The 22841-nt window shown below is 43.4% G+C and overlaps 2 protein-coding genes across 6 annotated transcripts in view; one reads left to right on the top strand and one right to left on the bottom strand.

The window, feature by feature from the left end:
* The window catches only part of HSBP1L1 (heat shock factor binding protein 1 like 1), a 20802-nt gene extending 7128 nt beyond the window's left edge, over positions 1-13674 (top strand). The window contains exons 2-4 of the mRNA XM_070778616.1: positions 475-541; positions 1496-1589; positions 12814-13674. Coding sequence (XP_070634717.1) covers positions 475-541; positions 1496-1589; positions 12814-12874 — 222 coding nt within the window. The 3' untranslated portion in view covers positions 12875-13674. The remainder of the gene's footprint in view (positions 1-474; positions 542-1495; positions 1590-12813) is intronic.
* Positions 11859-22841, bottom strand: TXNL4A (thioredoxin like 4A). 5 transcript variants are annotated; one of them, XM_070778614.1, is made up of 5 exons: positions 22707-22841; positions 22102-22348; positions 20038-20107; positions 16065-16168; positions 12025-12270 (listed from the first exon to the last, which is right to left on the bottom strand). In XM_070778614.1, exons 2-5 carry the CDS (start codon positions 22331-22333, stop codon positions 12254-12256), a joined length of 423 nt encoding a protein of 140 aa, XP_070634715.1. In that variant the 5' UTR covers positions 22334-22348; positions 22707-22841; the 3' UTR covers positions 12025-12253. The 5 variants fall into 5 exon arrangements, with proteins under 5 accessions (XP_019842452.1, XP_019842453.1, XP_070634716.1 ...); XM_019986893.2 differs by lacking the exon at positions 20038-20107 and having other exon boundaries at positions 11859-12270; positions 22181-22348; XM_019986894.2 differs by lacking the exon at positions 20038-20107 and having other exon boundaries at positions 11859-12270; positions 22181-22348; positions 22657-22825.

Here is a 22841-nt window from a genome sequence, read left to right as displayed (position 1 = left end):
ATGTGAAGTCAGACAGACAAGCATCATATGATATCCCTTATATGTAGAATCTAAAATATGACACAGATGAACCTATCTACAAAACAGTCTCATAGACACAGAGAACAGGCTTGTGGTTGCCAAGGGTAGGGGGAGGGATGGGGTGGGAGTCTGGGGTTGGTAGATGCAAACTATGACATGTAGAATGGATCAACAAGGTCCTAATATACAGCACAGGGAACTATATTCAATATCCTGTGACAAAGCATAATGGAAAATAATATGAAAAAAGAATGTATGTATAACTGAGTCCCTTTGCTGTATAGCAGAGATTGGCATGACATTGTAAATCAACCGTACTTCAATTAAAAAAAAAAATTAGCATCAAACAAGAAATCAACTAACTGTTTATAGGGATGGTTCCCCTTCCACGGTTCTTAGAATGCTCTGCATCACACGTAAATATATATTCACTTGTCTTGTTCAATTTTTCAGGCAGAAAATCTATTTCAGGAACTTCAAGAACATTTTCAAGCTCTGACGGCAACATTAAACCTCAGAAATATCCTTTTCTATTTCATAACAAACACTGCAATGCTTTTGGACTGTTGAACTGTCGTGGACTATCTTCTTGTTTTCTGCTGTTGGTGGATAATTGCTGACCCGGAGCTTCCTGGTGTTTCCATCTGTGCTTTTACAAAGGATCCTGATACTTCCTGCTTGACCAGCAATGCAGGGCATTTATGTAAGGCAGGGATAAAGCACAGGACATACATACAGTACATACTATCCAATGGGCTTTTCCAGCAGGCTTAAATAAACCTAGATGGTCTGCTCAGTAGCGTTTGTACTCCCTCAGTCTGACCCTGAACATGCACTGGGAAGGTCTCCAACCTAGGGATCTTTATAATGGCTCTCCTGGCCTTGTTTTGCTTTGTGACTTCAGCAGCTGACTATCTGGTTAGACGTGAATTCAAAGTTAGGTAGAATGTTTGTTTCCGGTTTATGAAAACCCAGAAAAAGGGACACTTGCCCTAAGACTTCCCCAAGTGAAGTCACGTCACACAATTAAACTCCTGCCTTAAAACGCATGGGCATCATTTGCTGAGGGAACCCTTTACTTGCAACTTTTGATCCTGCAAATGGGGCCCAACAGGGAAAAGAAGATTCTTGAACATGATAAAAATAAACAGTAGGAAATTGTTTTAAACAGAGGTAATTTTCATCGTATTTACATGCTGATTAGAGTTTGGTTAAAACAGTTAAACATACCAGACAAGCTCACATCCTAGAATGCATGTGCAAAGAAAGGGAGCCAAGTTTTCAGAGCTGGGCGCACAGTGCCAGGATTAACAGCAGCTCCAAGCCCGCGTGGGACGCGGTTAGCGAGCACTGCCCTGAGGTGCTTGTGCCTTCGGCTCCCTCCTCTCATGCGCACCGCAGGGCGTTTCCATCAGCCTTTGAGGGACCCAGCTAGGTGCCCGTGTCCCATGTTCTGCTCTCCTTGACCTTGTACTGGAAGAAATGGGGGGTCGCATTGAAGACCTGCAGAAGAACGTGAATGACTTGATGGCCCAAGCTGGGATTGACAGTCCTGCTCAGAAACACAGGTGAGGCCTTCTTAGGGCACTAATGTCTGCCTGTCACATGTCCTCTGCTTCCCTCTTGAACCTGTGCCCCGTATTTGCTCACTAAGGGAACTGCTGCTTCTGCACTGCATGAAAAACCTCCAGGAGTGATTTTAAAAATTCACAAATGCTCTTTTCTAAGTAGAACAGAAACACTGTCTCATTGTTCCTTAAGTGCACTTTAAAGGAAAAACCACTATTTAAATGTGGATTTTATTAAAGTACTTCTCACCCTAAAACAAATCGCAATGAGAGATTGGGAATGATGACTAGTGGCTTCTGTTTGAGACAGTACCTTTGTGGAACCATTTAAAAAGACACAGATGCATTAGGCTCTCCCCCTGGTTCATGAGCGCTTCCTGAGGGTCCCACTCCACCCCCCAGAATGCAGGCATTTCTTTTCTGGTGGAATTTTGCACATCTTTTTTTTTTTTTTTTTTACTATTTTATCTTTCACTTTCATTTTATTAAGTTTTTATTGTATTTGATGTACAATATTATATGTACAGGTGTGCATGTAATGTGTACAATGTAGTGATTCACAATTTTTAAAGGTTAAACTCCATTTATAGTTATTATAAAATATTGGCTATATTTCCCAAGCTACAATGTATCTTTGTAGCTTATGTTATATAATAATTTGTACCTCTGAATCCCCTAACCCTAACTGCCTCTCCCCTGCTCCCCTCTCCCCACTCGTTTGTTCTCTGTATCTGTGAGTCTGTATATTCACTAGTTTGTTATATTTTTTAGATTTCACACATACAAATGATGACATATAGTATTTGTCTTTCTCTGTCTGACTTGTTTCACTTAGCATAATGCCCTTCAATTCTATCCACGTTGCTGCCAATGGCAAATCTTCATTCTTTTTTATGACTGAGTAGTAGTCCATGGTATATATATACCATATCTTCTTTATCCAGTCATCTGTTGGACACTTGGGTTGCTTGCTTCCCTATCTTGGCAACTGTAAATAATGCTGCAATGATCATTTGGGTGCATGTATCTTTTCCAATTAGTGTCTTTGTTTTTTCTGCACTGCATCTTGAAGGTGTAGATAAATGCTTGGCCTCAGGTCTTAGACTGAATGTGTTGTCTGTGTAACATACCTGGAGACACAAGCCTTATTTCATTAAGATACTCAAGCATGTTTCACTGACGTAATATTCTGCTTCTGTGAGCACGCTCTAATTTTAGCTGAACAGGTAGATGTGGTTGTTTTCCGTGCTTTCATTTCTCTGTCAGTTGTTATCCCAAGTCAGCTGGCAGATCATCTGTGCTTACCCTGCTGAATCAGAGCAAGTTCACCTGTCAGTGACTTATTTATAAATTTGCACATCTGCTGTTCTGGTGGAAAAGATCGGTGGAATCTGTCCTGGACACACGAGCTGTGGTCCCTTCCTGTCACCACCCAGACACCAGCAGGCTGTTTTAAGTTTGGTCAGAACCCATCATAGGTTAGGCATCAAGTTAAATGGATAAGTAGGTATCAGAACTTCACCTTTTCAATGCACATACAGCCATTATGAGCTGCAGGTCTGGGGGCGGGCGCTCCAGCTGTGTCTGCAGGATACTTGGCTTTACCCAGGTGGGGGGCTGCCTCAGACGGACCCACCTGCCCTGGAATGCTGTCCTCCCTGCGGTTGCCGAGCACCATGTTCTCAGGGCGCGCTGCCCTGAGGGGGCCGGCGGCCAGGAACGTGGTCCTTTGCTGTCACCACCCAGATGCCAGCGGGCTGTTTTAAGTTTGGTCAGAACCCATCATAGGTTAGGCATCAAGTTAAATGGATAAGAGGTGACAAAACTTCACCTTTTCAATGCACATACAGCCATTATCTAAAGCAGCATGAGAGGTCAGTTAATGCCTTTTAAATCAAAGGAAGTACCTGAATAGGTCTAAATCTGTTTGGCTAATCTGTGCTTGTTGCTTCTGCTGGGTCAGGGGTTCCTAATACAGGGCTCTTGCTGTGGATTTCAGGGGATTTGGTAAGCACCTTAAACTTGTGTTCCTGCTTTGAGTAGGGGAGTCAATGACCCCCAAAACTACTGTCCCACGCTCTCCTGGCCCCCTCTCGGGTGCAGCATCTGAACACCTGTCCTGCTGCAGGGAAGCAGGCAGGCAGTTGTTCCAGGAGAACGTCTTCACGCTGTTGATGCAAAGTAGTATTCTGCCATTGGAAGAGCAGGCACTGTTTATTCGCCTTAAATTGTGCATCCACACAAGCGTCTGACTCAAATGAGAATCGTTTAACGTTCAGGTTTTCTATATACTGAATTTTTCCTGTAGAAAAGTGTTCTAGTAATTACAGGAAAGTAAGGTACATTTTTTTGTTGATAGTGTTGGATTCAAATTTATTTAACTGCACATTAACTGATATTTAAATCAACCATTACTTCTTTCAATTTTTTTCTTACAGACTTGAAGACAGAACAGTCATTTGAAAATATGAAAAAGTGAAAACTGTACTTTTTGAGTAATATCTATATAACACAAGTTCTTGTTTTTAGTATTTAAGAATTCATTTTAGTAAAATAAAAGATTAAAAGAACAAAGGCAGGGCAATAAGAATGTAATTAGGCAAGAGATCGACCACTTAACCAAGATGGTTGTAAAATGACAGGACACTTTTCAATACACACCTAACATTTGTGGATCATGGGGGAAAAGAATAACAGGTCAATTTCCCCCCAGAATTAAGCTCTATATAGAACTTTCTTAAGAATATCATAAGCAGTTTTCTATAGAAGTTGCTTCTTCAACATCTGCATTCCAGTTCAATAATTCCAGTCACATGATTCTGGGGAAGACTCATGTTCACCTGTCCAGTCCAAGCAGACCCTGATGGTATGTTGTCCAAACCAAAGGAAAACCAGAGAAGAGGTTGATGCAGGAGCTCTGGACTGCTTCCTAGGACACCCTTACCTGCCCCACGCCTGAGTAGAGGTCGTGACCAAGGAGGTGCACAAAGATTGCACCCATCTTTATCTTGTCAGTTAGAGATGCTTTCAAATAATTGTCAATTCACCTATCTCTGAGCCAAGTTAAAAAAAAAAGCTATGATCACCTAAAACAGGGTCCATTGTAGGCTCTCATTATAAAAAAGTAACATTATCCCTGCATATAAAGAAATCATACTCTTTATACGACTGAGCGACTTCACTTTGACTTTTCACTTTCATGCATTGGAGAAGGAAATGGCAACCCACTCCAGTGTTCTTGCCTGGAGAATCCCAGGGACGGGGGAGCCTGGTGGGCTGCTGTCTATGGGGTCGCACAGAGTTGGACACGACTGAAGTGACTTAGCAGCAGCAGCAGCAGTATATAAAAGTGAAAAGCACTCCTACAATTCAGGATTACACACTATCAATACTTTTTTCTATGCAAGAAATTTTATATAGTTCATCATATTCCTTGTAATTTAATATCCTGTTCTCAAAAAAAAAATAATATCCTGTTCTCATATCATAAACACTTTTTCCCTTGTGAAAGTTTCATATACACTTTTGTATGGTTACTAATACTCTATCATGTGGCTGAAATAATTTAATCATCCCCTTAACCATTCCTTGGGGTTGAGGTTATTTCTTACTTTCTGGCTAGTATAAATGAGTTTCTTTAATGAGCACTGGCTATCCTTGAATTCTCTGCACATTTCTCTAGGGCCAGAAGTATGACCACAGGCCAAGTACCCTGAGCAGAATGCATGTAAGAAAGGAAAGTCATTTTATAGCCTCAACAGTAATGCAAACCCAAAGTTTAAACCCAAAGTTTTTAAATTGCATCATTTAAATTCAGTATTCTTGGTGGCTTAAAATCATATTTCCATTTGATTATATGAAAGATTTCAAAGCATCTTAGCTGTAATTTTAATTTTAGCAGAAACTAGAGAAAATTACTTGAATTAAACCAAACAGATTTGCGTCTCTATGAATAATACAGGACACAATTTAAAGTCCAGGATTTTTAATAAATTAAGTAGGAAAGAAAGCTTCTGTTTAGTTATTAACTAAAATAAAAACATAGACATTGTCAAAAATTTATTAACTTTGCAAAGAAAGTTCTCAGCTGATCCCCTTTTATTGGCTCATTTGGCCATTTAACATCTCAATTATTTGCTCAAACCACAGATATCTATCTTTAAAGAGATTACTTGGCATTTTTTAATATCATATCTGTTTCAGTATCTTCCTAATACTTTTACAAAGAATTGCTATTTTCCAGCACCCTGTTACATATATTTAGAAAAAATCAGAATGTTTTCATAAGAAAAAGAGGGAAAATAGTAGACAGATTTACATGTACTTAAATACTCTTATTCTAATCTAAATGGGATTAACACAACTTTAGTAGAAAGCAGTTTATTCATTGAATACCTAAGTAAAATGGAGTTACTTCAATATCAAATCCTATATTGATGAATCTGTAATTTAAAATTCACTTAACACAAAGTTATGAAACTTATGAAAATATAAAGCTTAATAATAGAGTTGAATCCATAAGGCAGAAGTGCTAAAAGTTTTAAATTCTCACATTTCATTTCCTTTTTTACAATTGCTTTTATCTATCTCCATAGATTTTTAACTCTCTCCCCAAATCTCCTTTCAGCACCCCCCACCCAAGCTTTTTGGAAGTAAATTCCATCACCTCACACCTCCTTCCCTAGCAGAGCCTCTCTGCAACCGCTAGCTCCCCTCAACCACACCACATTTTCCAGCCCCAGGCCCTCGTCCCACCACAGGGCCTGGTTCCGAGGTTCCTTCTGGACTGGAGTTACACACACACACACACACACACACACACACACACACACACACACACACACCACACCACACACACACACCACACACACACCACACACACACACACCACACACACACACCACACACACACCACACACACACACACACACACACCACACCACACACACACCACACACACACCACACACACACACACACATACCACACACACACACCACACACACAACACACACACACACACACACACACACACACACACACACACACACACACACACACACACACACACACACACACACCAGTTAGCACTTTTTGTATCTAATCTCAGCTTGAACATGATCTCCTGAGAGGTCCTTTCCCTGAATGCCTGTCTGGGTCTGATGTCCTTCATGTCCTTCATGTGGTCTCTGGCTGTCACAGTTGTCTTTTCACTTCTTTGTAATCATTTGAGTCTCCTCCACAAGGCAGCAACCGGTTTGATTTTGTTCACCTCAGCTGCTCAGGGCTGGCACCAGCCCTGGGACCCCCGAGCTACTCAAACATTTAAACTAATGAATGAATTTTGAGACTTTCTAAATACTTTGCAATCTTTTCTATGATGCTTTTTTGCCCACGGAGATGTGTGAGAGCTTGATCACTTTTTGACAAGAAAACCAGAGGCCAGAGGGAAGACTGGGGACAACAGCAGTGACTGTAGACTGGGGTGGTGTGGGAGGCAGCGCTGAGCTCCTGAGGGTGCTGCGAGTGTTCTTTGTAAAACCTTGACGAAAATGTAAAAATGCCAAAAAGAATGCTAGGATCAGTTGCATTTAAAAACCATGTAGGAAAACTCTTCAAAATGATACCCACCTAAAGCAAGTCAAGGTCCCAGTCTGATCTTCAAGACCTCATATAGTCACAAGAAGTCTGAGGAGGTCTCGAATATACACCCTGAGTTTTAACTAAGCAACCCAAGAAACCAAACTTTGAGTGTGGTTTTCAGAAACATCAGCAGTGCGATTTTCTAGGAGAGTTGTAGACAGTAGATGCTTTGATTCTGTCGGTGCCCGAGCTCCTCATCTCTTACCTGCTCGGCGCAGACAGAACTGGGCAGTCTAGCCTATGGACACTTGGATGCCTACGTAACAGCCTGTTGCAAACACAGAGGGCTGCTGTTTGTTGTACTGTTTTAAATCTTTGTTGTGAATGTCTTAAAACTATGTAAATAACATTATAACCCAGTATCCTTCTGTACCTAGTTTTCCATTCAGTGGCTTGAGATCTGCCTGTGTTAATATGTGTAGGTCTAGATCAGTGTAACTAACTGCAATATAATAGTCCTTTGACTATTTGTTGTTTGTTTCCAAATGATGCTGCAATAACTCACTCTGCAGAGACATCACTTTGCCAACAAAGGTCTGTCTAGTCAAAGCTATGGTTTTTCAGTAGTCATGTATGGATGTGAGAGTTGGGCAATAAAGAAAGCTAAGTGCCGAAGAATTGATGCTTTTGAACTGTGGCGTTGGAGAAGACTCTTGAGAGTCCCTTGGACTGCAAGATCAAACCAGTCAATCCTAAAGGAAATCAGTCTTGAATATTCATTGGAAGGACTGATGCTGAAGCTGAAACTTCAATACTTTGACCACCTGATGTGAAGAATTGACTCAGGGAAAAGACAGCTGATGCTGGGAAAGATTGAAGGCAGGAGGAGAAGGGGACGACAGAGGATGAGATGGCTGGATGGCATCACTGACTTGATGCACATGAGTTTGAGCAAGCTCCGGGAGTTGGTGATGGACAGGGAAGACTGGAGTGTTGCAGTCCGTGGGGTCACAAAGAGTTGGACAGGACTGAGCGACTGAACTGAATGCTGCAATACTCTTTCATGTCTCCTGTGTGTGTGCTTGTCTCTCTAGTTTACTTGACTGCTTATTCTATTACTGAATATATTCTGTACCTCCTAGGTTGGTTGCCTCTGTGTCAGCTGCCTTGTCTAGTCCCTGGACTTTCCAATAAAACTCATCATGGGAAGAATGGGAAACAGAAGTCTCTTTGTGCCCAGAGAACCCATCATCACCTTTCTCTACTAGTTCATTTCAACTTGAAAAAAGCAACATGTACAGCAATGAGGCAAGGTTTGATAGCCCTACAGATCTAGGTTTCAAATTCACGTCCTCTGCAATTAATTGTGGTGGTGGTTTAGGCACTAAGTTGTGTTCGACTCTTGGGACCCCATGTACTGTAGCCCACCAGGCTCCTCTGTCCATAGAATTTTCCAGGCAAGAATACTGGAGTGGGTGAAAATGAAAGTCACTCAGTCGTGTCCGACTCTTTGGGACCCCATGGACTATACAGTCCATGGAATTCTCCAGGCCAGAACACTGGAGTGGGTAGCCTTTCCCTTCTCCAGGGGATCTTCCTGACCTAGGAATTGACCCTGGGTCTCCTGCGTTGCAGGAGGATTCTTTACCAACTGAACTGGGGTGGGTAGGTAGCCATTTCCTTCTCCAAGGGATCTTCCAACTCAGGTATTGACCCTGGGCCTCCTGCACTGCAGGCAGCTTCTTAACTGGCTGAACCACCAGGCCAGCCCAGTTAGTTGTAAGTCTGGGCAACTATGGTTCAGTTCCCCTCTCTGTAAACTATCTACCTGGCAGGTGCCTGTAAGGATTTGAGAAATGACTTATAAGTTACTTGGTTAAGGGTGAGGTGGATGGTAATAAGATATAAGCTTTTTACAATAAGACATAAACATAGAATAGAGACCAAATCATAATTCAGTGATATTATACTTACAAAGCACCAGTGAAAAGATAATTTTTAAAGTCAAATGCGAATGAAGTTATTACAACTTGTAAATAAAACAAATTTATAATAAATTTACAAACGTGAAGTACAGTTTTTTGTTTTTCTGTTAATAAAGCTTTATCAATGAGAGAATTCATATGCCATGCAATTCATCCAACTAAAGCATACAATTCAGTGATTTTTCATATATTCACAGACATGTATAAACACAATTCTGCAAGATTTCCATCATCTTAAGAAGAAATCCTGTACCCATCAGCTGTCACTGCCATTTCCACATCCTCCAGTCTTACGCAAACACTAATCAGCTGTCTCTAGACATTGCCCATTCTAGACATCTCCTATAAATGGGATCACACACGACATAACAACTAGTTTCTTCTACTTACGTTAATGTTTTCAAGTTTGGAGCCTACATCAGTACTTCATTCCCTCTTATGACCAAGTGATAGTCTACTGCATGGATACAGCACACTGTTCGATCCACTGGGGAGCTGATGGACGTCTGAGATGCCTGTCTTTGGCTCTCATGAAAAATGCTGCTATAAAAATTCGTGTCCAACTTTCTGTGTGGACATACATGTTTTATCTCTGAGATATACCTAGGAGTGCCTCTGATGGGTCAGATGGTAATTCCACGCCGTATTTTTGAGGAACTGCCACACTGGTTTCCACAGTGACTGCACCACTGTCCCTTCCCACCAGAGTGCATGGCAGCCCGTTTCTCACATCCTTGTCAGCACTTGTAGTAATGGACCCTTGAATCTGTTCACACCCATTCTCATGGGTGTCAAGTGTCATCTCCTGGTTTTGATATGCATTCCCTTGGTGACTGATGATGGTGAGCATCTTTTCAGGTAATTACTGGCTAATGGTCTTGCTTGAATAAATGTCAGAAGTATACTATCAAATGTCTTTCATATGCCAGGTACTTAGGATCACATTTTTTTTCTTTAGCACCTCATATGACACAGTATTATACTATTTTCGGGAAAATTAAAACTGGAGACATTAAACTGCATATTTGCATTTGAGTTTTATATCCATTAAAAAAAAATATTTATTTGGTTGTACTGGGATCTTTAGTTATAGCATGCAAATTCTTAGATGCAGCATGTGGGATCTAGTTCCTTGACCAGGGATCAAACCTGAGCCCCCTGCATTGGGAGTGCAGCGTCTTAACCTCCAGACCACCAGGGAAGTCCCTATCAATTCAGTTCAGTTACTCAGTCGTGTCCAACTCTTTGTGACCAGGCCTCCTTGTCCATCACCAACTCCTGGAGTTTACTTAAACTCATGTCCATTGAGCTGGTGATGCCATCCAACCATCTCATCCTCTGTTGTTCCCTTCTCCTCCACCTTCAATCTTTCCCAGCATCAGAGTCTTTTCCAGTGAGTCAGTTCTTCACATCAGGTGGCCAAAGTATTGAAGTTTCAGCTTCAGCATCAGTCCTTCCAATGAATATTCAGGATACATTTCCTTTAGGATGTACTGGTTGGATCTCTTTGCAGTCCAAGGGACTCTCAAGAGTCTTCTCCAACACCACAGTTCAAAAGCATCAATTCTTCTGCACTCAGCTTTCTTTATAGTCCAACTCTCACATCCATAGATGACTATTGGAAAAACCATAGCCTTGACTAGACGGACCTTTATTGGCAAAGAAGTCCCTATGTCCGTTTCTAAAAGCACATACTTGTGTGTGTGTGGCTTTTTAAAAATTTCATTCTTTGGTAAGTACACTCATGTTTCAACAATGAGTCAATCTGATGAGGCAGTGAGCCTTTTCACAGCAGAGGGCCCCCAGGGAATGCTGTGACTGATCTGAGTACAGCAGGTGTCAGACAGCAGACGCTACCATCCTCTTCACGTGGGAGAGCACTTGCCCAAGGGCTGTGAAGCCAGGTGTGGGCTCCAGGTGTGCTCCCCAGAGTTCCCTGTGCTCCTCCACGCCAGGCGTCCACTCTTGACTGCGTAGTCTGTGTGCACTGAGATGTGCCCAGGAAGATCCCAACTAACAAATGCTGCTGGGGTAAGCAAGATAGGAGAGGAACTTGAGATTATGAGGAGGAAAGTAGCTACATGGATTGAAGGGTCTGGTTTCCACATAAAATACAGTACGCACATCAGATTTGATCTTAAGAAGTGTAAGAATCAGCTCTTAGTCTTTAAAGGGAAGCCTGCAAAAATCATTATTTTATCGTACTGTTTTTATAACCAGAATAAAATGTAACTTTTCGTTAAGTGTGTATTCTTCCTGAACTCAAGCCTTTGGTTCTATTGAGGGATCAGCTGTGTCCCTGACAATTCCTGTGCCGGAAGTCCTCACCCCTGGACCTCAGAATGCATCCTGTGGAGATGGGGCTGTTGCAGACGTCATGAGTGGAGATGGTCGTGCTGGAGCAGGGCAGCCCTCGCCCAGTGGAACATCTGAACAGACACACGCACAGGGAGAACAATGTGTAGGATGAAGGCTGGGACTGTGGTGAAGCATCACCAGCCAAGGGACGCCAGAAACCACCAGAGCCAGGAGAGGGGTGGGAACAGACTCCCTGTCAGGCCCCGGAGGACCAGCCCGACAGCTGGATCTGACTCCAGCCTCCGGAACCATGAGACACACTGAGCCTCACTCAATGGTAGAGAGTCCATTCTTGACTACCAAAATCATTAATCTGTACACTAAGTTTCTTAGTAAATAAACAATTTTGACCATCCCCATCACTGTGTATTTATTTCAGTTAGATATTTACAGATATTTACTGATACAAAAATACAGTGACCAGGCAGACTGAAAGGCGAGGCAATGCCACCCACACTGCAAAACCCTCCAGCTCCTTAAGCTCCGCGTACTTTGCCAAACGCTTTCTCAAAGGCTTTAAATAGTTGAAAATACTTCAACATGAGAACGACCCCAGGGCACCACGTGCACCGAGTGGGCCGCGCTCAGTATCTGTACTTGGTGGAGTAGTCCTTCGGAGACACGACCAGCCCTCGGCCCTTGCGGGCCCCCCGGTACACCGTCTCGATGATGTCGATCATCTCCTGCTTGTCCTCCATGGCCCAGTTGATCTTGTTGTTGTTGCCGGTGCCCAGGTCGATCATGATGTGCTTGTTCCTGTAAGAGGGAAGGGGTCAGTGCTCTGAATCCCTCTGAAAAAGAACCGCATGGAAACATGCCTTACATCCCCACCTCCATTACAGGCTCTTATCAAACATCAGCACGATCAAGAGGATCCACTACGGTTTAGAAGAAAACTAGAAACCATCTAAATACTGTTAAGAAAGACACACATGTTCCTTCTGTGTGCTCTGTAATTCCTTAGGACAAATCACCTACAGGGCAATCAAGGGTCGAAGGACACAGCCTCAGTCACCTGGTAAGCCAAACAGTTTTCCAGGGTGTTGTAGTAACTTACCTGAAAAAGCAATGTGTGAGTTTCTCATGGTGTTCTTGTGAGCACTTAGTGTAAATGTTACTGAAAGTCCTATTGACTGTGAAGTGAATGATATTTTGCATTTCTCGATTCTCCATAGATGGATCTTTCAAGAAGCTACTTTTTAAAATGAATTTATATGTGCACTTCATAAAATAAAGATATTAACCCTTGTTGTACCAGCTGCACTAATGGCTATCGATTTAACTTTCTGTTTCTGACAGGCTATGCGTCTGGCTGCCAGCTGTGGTTTCCTGTTGCAGGCTTCACCTGGGGCTGCAGTGAGGTCTCCTTCTAGTCAGAGTGAGCTTCCAGGAGGCAAACTGGATGTCACTCTCCTGCTGCAAAAACTCGCTTCCAGGAGTCACACCGGCCCAGGAATCCGGGCATCTGGGCCTGGCCCTGCCCTCCCTTCCACACCTGCCACTCCCCACCCCCACCTGTGTCACCCACATCCTTGCAGGTCCCCAGATGTGCAGGCCATTCTGCCCTGTGCCCCTGCTGGGCTCACGCCAAACTTACTCAGCAGCCTCTACACACTCCCCGCCACCTGATGACAATCAGTATTTGTGCCTCTGCAAATACTTGCTGCAATACTGTGACTTATAAGAAAAATATATATGTGGTCACTCAAAAGATATAGTCTCCTATGTATTTGGTTTTATCCACAGTTCCTGGCTCAATACTGCCCAAACCTTTGGAACTGTCTGCAGTAAGAGTGATGGGATATTTGGACTCGGGTCCTCAGTTCCTGAAGACACTTCATGGCCATAAAGCGGAAATGGGTGCCTTGCTATTCCTAGGCACCTCTTCTGTTACAAGGGAGTTCATGTTAACAAAGGCCACTTCTAGATCCTACGACTGCTTGTGGGTGAGGGGAAGCCCCTCCCACCGGCACGCACACATGCTGTCACCTGTCACTTCTCCCTGGTTTCCGGTGCTATCTGCTCTGCTTTGCCATCAGAGGATGTTCTGTGACAGCAGGCACCCTGTCTGATCTGATTCATGTCCCAGCATAGACATAAAACTGAGCAGGACTCTATGTGTATACATATTTGGTGAATAAATTAACCAAAATATTGTTACTACTTGTCTTAGAATTCTGGGTTGCAGGAACAGCAGAAGGCTTTGTCTCCTTTTCTGAGTGCAGCATCAGTTCTAAAATATCAAAATACACACCCAGCCCCAGCACCACTCAACCTCTTTCCCCAGAAAGGCATCTCCTGTCCCTCAAGCCTGGTCACATGCAGTGGAAGGCAGGATCCAAGATGGGAGGACTCTGGGAGAATTCTGAGGGGCACACAGAAAAGACCCAGACTGCCTTCAACAGCCTGACAGTAGGAACATGGACTGGGAGGGGGTGGGGATGCATTACAGGGAGTGGAGGATGTCTGCAACACTCCAAAGTGATGGACGTAGATACCAGCTGAAGACACCTAAGTGTCTAGAAGGCGCTGCCGAGTTTCATGCTGCTTACAGTAAAACGAGAAGAGAGATAAACTGGTGTAAGATCTGTTAACCAGAAAAATTTCTTGGCCTCTCCAGATGGCAGAAGGTGCTGAAATCCAGAAACGGCTGCTCTACTCTGGACAAAGAGGCCACACAATCTTCTAAGGAAACCCAGGAAAGACCTAAAGTCAGAATGTCGAGTCACAGGATGGGCTCTTCCCCAAGGAAACAGCTGTTGGGCAGAGGGCACCCCAGAGCCCAGGACAGGAACCCTACTTGCTCAGACTGAAAGGGAAGACCATGCAGTGAGAAGAGCTGACACAACCCCAAAATGCTGCTGGCAGGAAGCAGTTGAAAAATAAACCGGCTGCAAATGCCCTTCATGAAAAGGCAAAAAATAAAAACCTGCATTGGGCCAGAAGGATGACCCAGTGCTGCATCAGAGCTCCTCCTCCCCAGGCCCCTCCTCCCCATCTTCCCTCCTTGTGAGCCCAGAAGACTGTTTCTCAGGACTGTCCACACTGCGTCCTGGAGGAGGGGCCACAGATAAGGAGCAGCCTCCAAAGCTGGCCAGAGAAGCCTCATCCACACCCGATACTGCAATGGGAGCTGATGGTGGGAGCCGCAGCGGGGGCAGGACATGACTCTCTGCAGCCGGGGGTGGGGGTGGGCCTGGCCTGGCACGCTGCAGTGCACAGAACCCTGTAAGACCCCTATCTCCCACCTGAACCCCCGGAACTGGGCTGCAACGCGACCATGCCCATCATTAGGTACATGATACCGCACAGGGGGGTCTGCAGCTGTTCCCATGGTTACTCATCGGTTGATTTTAAAATAAGGGGATTCTCCTGGATTAAGGGGTTTGTCTAATCCAATCACACGTGCCCTCTGAAAGCAGAACAGGATGCTGGAACAGCTTATGAAAAGAACTCAACTCACTGCTCAGGGTTTCAAAGACAGAGGAGCCTCTAGGAGCAGAGAAGGGCCCAGCAGAAACAGACCTCCGACCTGTGACCACCAGAAACTGGATCCAACCAAAAGCGCCCCTGAGCCAAGTGGATTCTTCCCTGACCGACGGCCTAGACGGGAGCCTAGCCCGTGACTCTGGCCTTCGGAGACCCCACATCAGAACCCTGAGCCTGCCTGGACTCTGACCTACAGACTACCAAGTTTGTTACACAGAACAGAGAGTGAGTACACACCCTGCACACCCCACCCAGACCTCCTCACCCACTAGGGAGCTCTGCTGCTAGAGCTGGCCTAGTGTTTATATTGCTACTTACTAACTTCTGGAGTAACATAAGAAATTCTGATAGACAAGTAAAAACAGTGTCATATGGTGATTTCTTTCCAAATTAAACCTTCACAACAGAAATTTTTTTTTTCACTCATGCTGTTACTTAACTTTATTACAGAAATAGCAAAAACCGTGTTTATATCTGCATCAGACTCCTATGTCTAACCAGTAGCTACTCTGCATTCTCCATTCATGCAAAGTTTGTAAATCATAGGTGTAAATTCATTCAAAGTCATCAGGGAGATTCTATTACTTGAGCCAATGATTGATTGACTAGGGTCCACAAAAGAATTTTTCAGCTGATGAAAGATCTTTTTATAAGATTTTGTATTTATAAGCAAACTAACGAAGTACAGGTTTCCCTCTTGGATATCACAAAAGGATGCTAATCAGTAATATATTTAAAAACTGAGTTACTGTAAACACATTTTTCATCAACAGATTAAATTTAAAGGTATCTTAAATGTCAATAAGAATGTCCTCCATTTAATTACACTTCACCTAGGTCCCTGGGTAGTTATTTCAAAAGGGTAATTTGTTACTGAGTAAATGGTAAAACTGGAATTGTTACTTTGAAAATTATTTAAAAGATCACATTAATTGCCTGGTGATACAAACTGTATTATGATATGACCACATTACAACTTCCTTCTAAAGATATCTTGATTGCATTAAACGCCCAGACCATCTTTTCAATTTAAATAACAACTTTAAGATAAGTGAACATACCTGAAGAAAAACATGACAGTACACGGATCATATAACTCATACATTTTGTTGAAGTCAGGTACTTCTGTAATATCCACAAGATAAATAACTGCAAAATTTTTAACCTAAAAGTAAAGGAGATGGGAGGGGGGGGAGAACTGAAATAACACATCAACTTTTTTTCTGTAAAAGCACAATAAAAAACAAAAACAAAAGAATCTGTGTATAACAGGACAATTTTCAAACTAGCTCTGCAACAGGTTTTCCCAGGCGAGTTGCCATGTGGGACATCACTTCACTAGCATCACAGTCCTGAGCAACTGTCCATTAGCATGCTTAACATCTTCCAGCCAGCAAGCTATGAGAATCCTGCAGGAAAAGTCCGCAGACACATCACTCATGCTGGTCCAGTAAAATGCTACATGAACTTTTACGAACATTTAACTGTATGTAGCAAACAAATGCTTTAAAATATGCCCCTGGAATCCAGCCACACACTCCCCTCTAACTTAGGTCTGGACACCTGCACACACTAAGGGCCTAACAACTCAAATCATATTCTAGGTAACAAATGTTCTTTAATTTCTCCCTTAATTGCAAGTCCATCACAGAACATTTAGAAAACCCAGAAAACCATAAATAAAATTACGTCCAATCCCAACACCCAGAGATAACTGCTGAGAAGATATTTTTACTATATTCTTTCCCACTTTTTCTGGTCTATATGTTTATGCTGTTCTAATAAAATGTGATCATACGGTGATCATACTACAATATTTTGTATCTCACTTTAATTATGAGTGTCCTCATATAAACTGTATACTGTATATAAGAAAACAATCAAAACAAAACATTATGGCTACTTAACAGTTCATCAAATGGCTATGCCATTATTTTACCATTCTTCTGTTATTTTTTTTTCATGAATATAAATAAAATTTCATTAATATCATTATTCACATATGAACATTATTACCCTTACATTTATATACATATTTCATTATTTCTTAAGGATAAACACCTAAAATAGAATCTTCAGAACAAAGGACATGACATTTTAAACGCTCCTTATAATTTCTGTCTCAGTGCCTTTTAGAAATCTTATACCAACTTAAAATACTGTGGGTTGAATTATGTCCTTTTACCCCAACAAGAAAACAAACTGAACCCCTGACCCCTCGTTCTCAGAAGGTGGCCTGACCTGGGAACAGGGTGCCTGCAGAGCTCATCAGCGAAGGTCAAAAGAGGTCATACTGGAGTCTGAGCCATGATCCAACCTGGCTGGTTGAAACAAGCCAAGGGAGAACACAAACACGCCAACTGAACCCAGAGGGCTAGGGAAGGCACCCAGAAGGCAGGGAGCACCCCAGGAGGGGAGACACCAGGATGGGGAGAACAGCAGGGACTTTCCCGAGGGAGCATGTTCTGCTGACACCCCAGTCTCGGACTTCTGACCCTCAAGCTGTGAGGCAACACATTTCTCTTGTTTTAATCTGCCCAATTTGTGATGCTTTGTTATGGCAGCCCCAGGAACAGCACAGAAAATGCATATTTCTTCCTCCAAACTAACTCTAAAAACCTGACTGTAATTTACCAGTGAAATAGCATGCTGCTGCTACTGCTGCTGCTGCTAAGTCACTTCAGTCATGTCTGACTCTGTGTGACCCCATAGACGGCAGCCCACCAGGCTCCACTGTCCCTGGGATTCTCTAAGTAAGAACACTGGAGTGGGTTGCCATTTCCTTCTCCGATGCGTGAAAGTGAAAAGTGAAAGCGAAGTTGCTCAGTCGTGTCAGACTCTTCGCAACCCCATGGACTGCAGCCTACCAGGCTCCTCCATCCATGCGATTATATGGTTTAATACTACAGTACAAAAACTGAGGGATTAAATGGTACAAGACTGACAGAATACTGGTAACTGCAACAAGTATTAAGTATTAGGTATTAAGTCTACTATACTCTGCTCTCTATTTTTGGGAATATTAAGAAATATTGACTATGGACATTAAACCACCACCTTCCACAAAAAGGAGAGAAGGAAGTTTACATTTCACGAGCACGCCTTTTGCTGACAGGCGTCAGTGCCGAGGTAAGGGAAGAAAAGGAGTCTCTCTGAGCCTCTCCCACATCCCCTCTTCCTGGTGTGCACACAGAGACAGAGGACTGCTGAGAGCAGCCACTTGCTCCGCTGCACAACTGCCTCCTGGCAAAAGTTACCCTGCTGGTTTATAAGTTCTGGTGGTTGTGGTTTAGTTGCTAAGTCGTGTCAGACCCTTGGAACCCATGGACCGTAGCCTGCCAGGCTCCTCTGTCCATGGGATTCTCCAGGCAAGAATACTGGAGTGGGTGGCCACTTCCTTCTCCAGGGAATAAACCTAGGTCTCCTGCCTTTCATAAGTCCTGCCTGCATCTAGTTTTACTAAGCAGAGATATTTTACTTCTCTCATTAAAAAAAAAAAAAAGATACTACAATGTAAAAGTTAGGTATTAACATCACAGTATAACCAAACACACACACACACACACGCATAGCTTCCTAAAGCATAAAATGACAACTCAACGATGTACAACTTTCACACTGTGAATGTTGGTTTTACATGAGACACTTAAAAAAGGTCTCATTTTCTTTTGCCTCCAGTGATGAGTAAGAAAACCGTAGCTCATTCAGAAGTCAAAAAACAAATGACACTACAGTCCTTCATCATCTATTCCTTCCACATAAATCCCATCAAGATAGACGTGAAGCCTCACAAGGTCAGGGACCACACCTGCTGTCTTTTCTGGTGGTCCTTGAGTCAATCAGGACCTGACATACCTGGGGCACCAGTAAATATCACTAGTTGAATGAATGAACTTCAGAAATACACATATATTTCAAAACTCAGAAAATGTTTTATTGTCACTATGGACTTAATTACATAACCCTGAGTTCAAACAGACCTGCCTTAAAAGACAGTCTGTTCTTCCTAGAGGTGACCTGACAGGTCCTCTAGCCCTGCAGCACCAGCTGGCCTCTCTCTCAGTGACAACACAGCTCCACAGTCCTGCACGCCACTCAATGCCACTCACGCATGTCACTAAGACCGAAGGCTGTCAGTGTCGCCTTCCACCTTCTCTATGAAGCTCCTCCATTAGCTAAGAACCCACCTAAAATTCTGGACAAATGTTCTTGACTGTCAATTGGTACTATGTATTTTTGAAGTATCGATTTTTACATTTTTAGATAGTTCCTTTCAAAGCCATCAAAAAACTGCATAACTTCCTTTTCTCAAACTATTATTTGCCCTGATTGGTTACTGGTTCCTACGAGATTTCTCAATTGAGCATAAATTTCTGCAGATTCAACCTACTTTATGACATGTTTAAGAAAGAGCCCCAGAAGTCATTCCTAAATAATTCCATGAATACATTCACCTTATATACAAATTAGAAGGTCTGACTATGAGATAGTATCACTGAGGTTTTGCATATTTTAAATTCTACTGGTATGAACTCTTTAAACATACAAGAATTAAACATCCCATTTATTCTTACACATAATGGGACTTGGTCACAGTGCTGCCAAAGTACACTCCTCCAAAATGGCAAGACAAAATAGTCTTACCTTGAAGCTGTGCATAAAATCACCCACTAATCAGAAAACTTTATTTTTTTTAATATTTATTTCTATTTATTTATTTTGCTGCCCCAGGTCTTAGTTGTGGCACCTGGGAGCTAGTTCCCTGACCAGGGATTGAACCTGGGCCCCCTGCTTTGGGAGCCTGGAGTCAGGGCCACTGGACCACAGGGAAGTCCTGGAAACTTTATTTTGATAATAATTCTACCAAACTCCAGACATCTGTAAAATCTTTCAACGTATCTCTATGTTTTCAGTACAGGTCAAAACCAATCCAGCATGAGGTGGGGTTGGAGCTGCTGAAGCAGTGAGTCAATAAAACACATTCCAGGAGAATAGTATAATCAAGTCCAGCCTCAATGTTGGAATTTTACTCACTTTAAAACAGCTGGGGTATCCAAACAGAGCTCGTAACAAGATGAGGAAGATCTCCCATTATCTGCCATTTCTGCAGAGGGAGATAGACAGTTAAATTGTTCTTTATACTAAAACCTTAAATTTCAAAAATTCCTGTTGAACGTCCCCAAAAAGGGCTTCCAGAATTATAAATTCATATTCTGCCCTTATACTAAGCAGAAAATAAAACATTAACAGTTTTGTAATGCATTTCAAGTTTGCATTTTTAATGACTATAATATTACATAGTATTAGAAGTTTATTAAAATAGAAATCCAAGTTCTGGATGAATGAAAAAGAATAACTTAAAAGACCAAAGAAAAATACTCCAAGTGAGCCCAATTAAACTGTTCTTACCAACAGTTCTAGTCCAAAAAGAGCATACCTACTAGCACTACAGCAATTTGGTCTCTGACTGCTACACAGGGATTACAAAAGAACAGTTCTGATGAAAGTCCCTAAAAACTTACATTGACACAAAATCTGTCTCCTAGCTAAGAGTATCTTGCTGAGTTTTGCTCAGATATGAACAGCAAACAACCCTCACGCCTCTGCCATCCTAGCCTCGTGCTGAGGGCAACCGGGTCTGGACATCCCCTGGTGCTTACACTCCACCTGCAAGGCAGAACCCAGAACACACACCTAAGTTACGTCAGCGTCCACATAGCAGTGATTCGATTACTGGAACAGGGTCTTCATCCGTCATCACTGACTTCTGCAGTCTCTGCCCTTGACCACTGCGGCTCAAGTCATGGGGAAATGACTTCTGGGCACCACTTCACTCCTGACCTCTGACCTGACGGGGAGGACCCGACTGGCAGAACCCTGCTCTCCTGAGTTCCCCAGGCATCTCTTCAAGCTCCCTCAACGCCTTGGCGTCCAAGAGGAAGAGGAGGGTAAGGTTATCACCACAGACTCCTGCTCTGACTCGGATCTCACTGAAGGGATTCGGAATTCCTGGGGGAGCTTCTGGACCTCATCTCAGATCTGCAGAATCAGACTCTCTGAGATGCACTTTCGGTGACAGACACAGAAGGATGGTCCCTAATGTTCACAGTGCCACTACCCCGACCTCACTCTGCCTGTCCTACCAAAGAGGAGACAGTGAAAACTACTGACGGCAGGTCAGACTACTTTTCGATTCCTAAATACAAACTATATCCTTACACCTGTTACTCTTTACTCAAAGGAGTTATTTTAACCCAGCCCATATTAGCATATCTTATTCCTGTGAAATAAATGATGACTTCAATGTTTCCCTTATTTTTATACTCTTTAATAAAATGAATAACCTCTCAAATTAACATTGAATATTAAATTTTTTATTATACCCTAATATTTTTGCCTCTTGCCCTATTACTACAATTGCAAAATTCTAAATCAAATTTACCTTAAAATACCCATGAGACAATTACAGAAAGAGAATTAAGCCCTAGTTACTCAACAGCGCCCTACAATTGCTCTTTATTGTCAGCAAACGGCCACAGACAACCCCGTGTACTAAATTTAAGGATTAGGAAAACTAGTTCTAACATTACAGTTCTACTTTTTCCCAATGTTTCCTACATTGGAATCACTCTAAGCTATAAATCAAGTCACTTACAAAGAGCGCCCTGGAGAAAAGAAGGGACTCAAAGAAAAAGAAGGGAATTTACTATGTTGTTACCATAGATGTTCTGCTCAATACATACAACAAATAAACACGGTTCCAAAAAAAATGACAAGTTTTTAAAACTAAGCCATTCAAAGTAAGCTCCTACACTCAGCCAAATTCTGCAAACATGTTTTGCTCTTGGCACTATAGATGTAAATTTTTGAAAACACCTTATGAGTTAAAATCCCTATAAATTAATAAGAATCTTTCACTTCTTCAGGGAGAGACATCATGAACCTCTTAAAAATGTGAAAATCTATGGAAACTTCTGCCAGTAAGGATATAAGTTATTCTGACAAATTTCAGGGAGCCCATCCTCATACCCCAAGGTACTTCTGTGAATCCTACTGCTTCTCTGTAACCGGTAAACTGGCTGTACTTTTCATTCTTACCGGCAAAACAACAGCAATCCAACAGGATGCAAACACCAAACCGGGCGGCAGGACGCGACGGGAGGTGTGGCTGCTTTACCTTTTCAGCAATGCTGTACAGAACCTCATCCATCTTCATGCAAGTAGGGTCCCAGTCGTGCCCAAACCGAATGACGACCACGCGGTCTTCTTCCGAAAGGATGGCCTGATCCACCTGCCAGCCATTGTGCAGGTGCGGGAGCATGTACGACATCTTGAGCCGACAGGTCTGCGGGGGAGTAGGGGGAAATCACCGGCCAGCTCCTCCCAGCCCCCCCCATGGCACACCCAAGGAACCCCCCGCCCCAAGGAGCCTCACCACGGAGCCCCTCACGGGGTGTCACCCTGCGGGGCCCCCACCCCACGGAGCCTCACCACGGAGCCCCCGGCCTACGGGGACTCACCCCGAGGGGCAGTCGATGCGCTGCCGGCAGGGCCAGGCCCGCGTCTACCAAGTTCCGACCCCGATTCCGCCACAGGAACGCCTCTGCCCCCCGGCCAAGATCCCAAGGGGAGGGGCCCCCTGGAATCACACACCCGCGCATCACTCGCCGACCCCTTCCCACCGTCTCCAGCCGCGCACGCACCTCTCCCACACCGGGCCCTCCCGCTCAGCGGTCCTTCCGGGAGCGTAGGTCTCCCAGACGGTGTGAGCGCCGGCCACTGAGCCCGCGCGCCCACAAGGCGTGAGCTCCGGAGAGTGCGTGCGCGCGCCCGCAGAG

This window comes from Bos indicus, chromosome 24, assembly GCF_029378745.1.
Source record: "Bos indicus isolate NIAB-ARS_2022 breed Sahiwal x Tharparkar chromosome 24, NIAB-ARS_B.indTharparkar_mat_pri_1.0, whole genome shotgun sequence".
NCBI lineage: Eukaryota > Metazoa > Chordata > Mammalia > Artiodactyla > Bovidae > Bos > Bos indicus.
The sequence above is the reverse complement of the archived record's forward strand: the minus strand, read 5'-3'. Positions and strand labels throughout refer to the sequence as shown.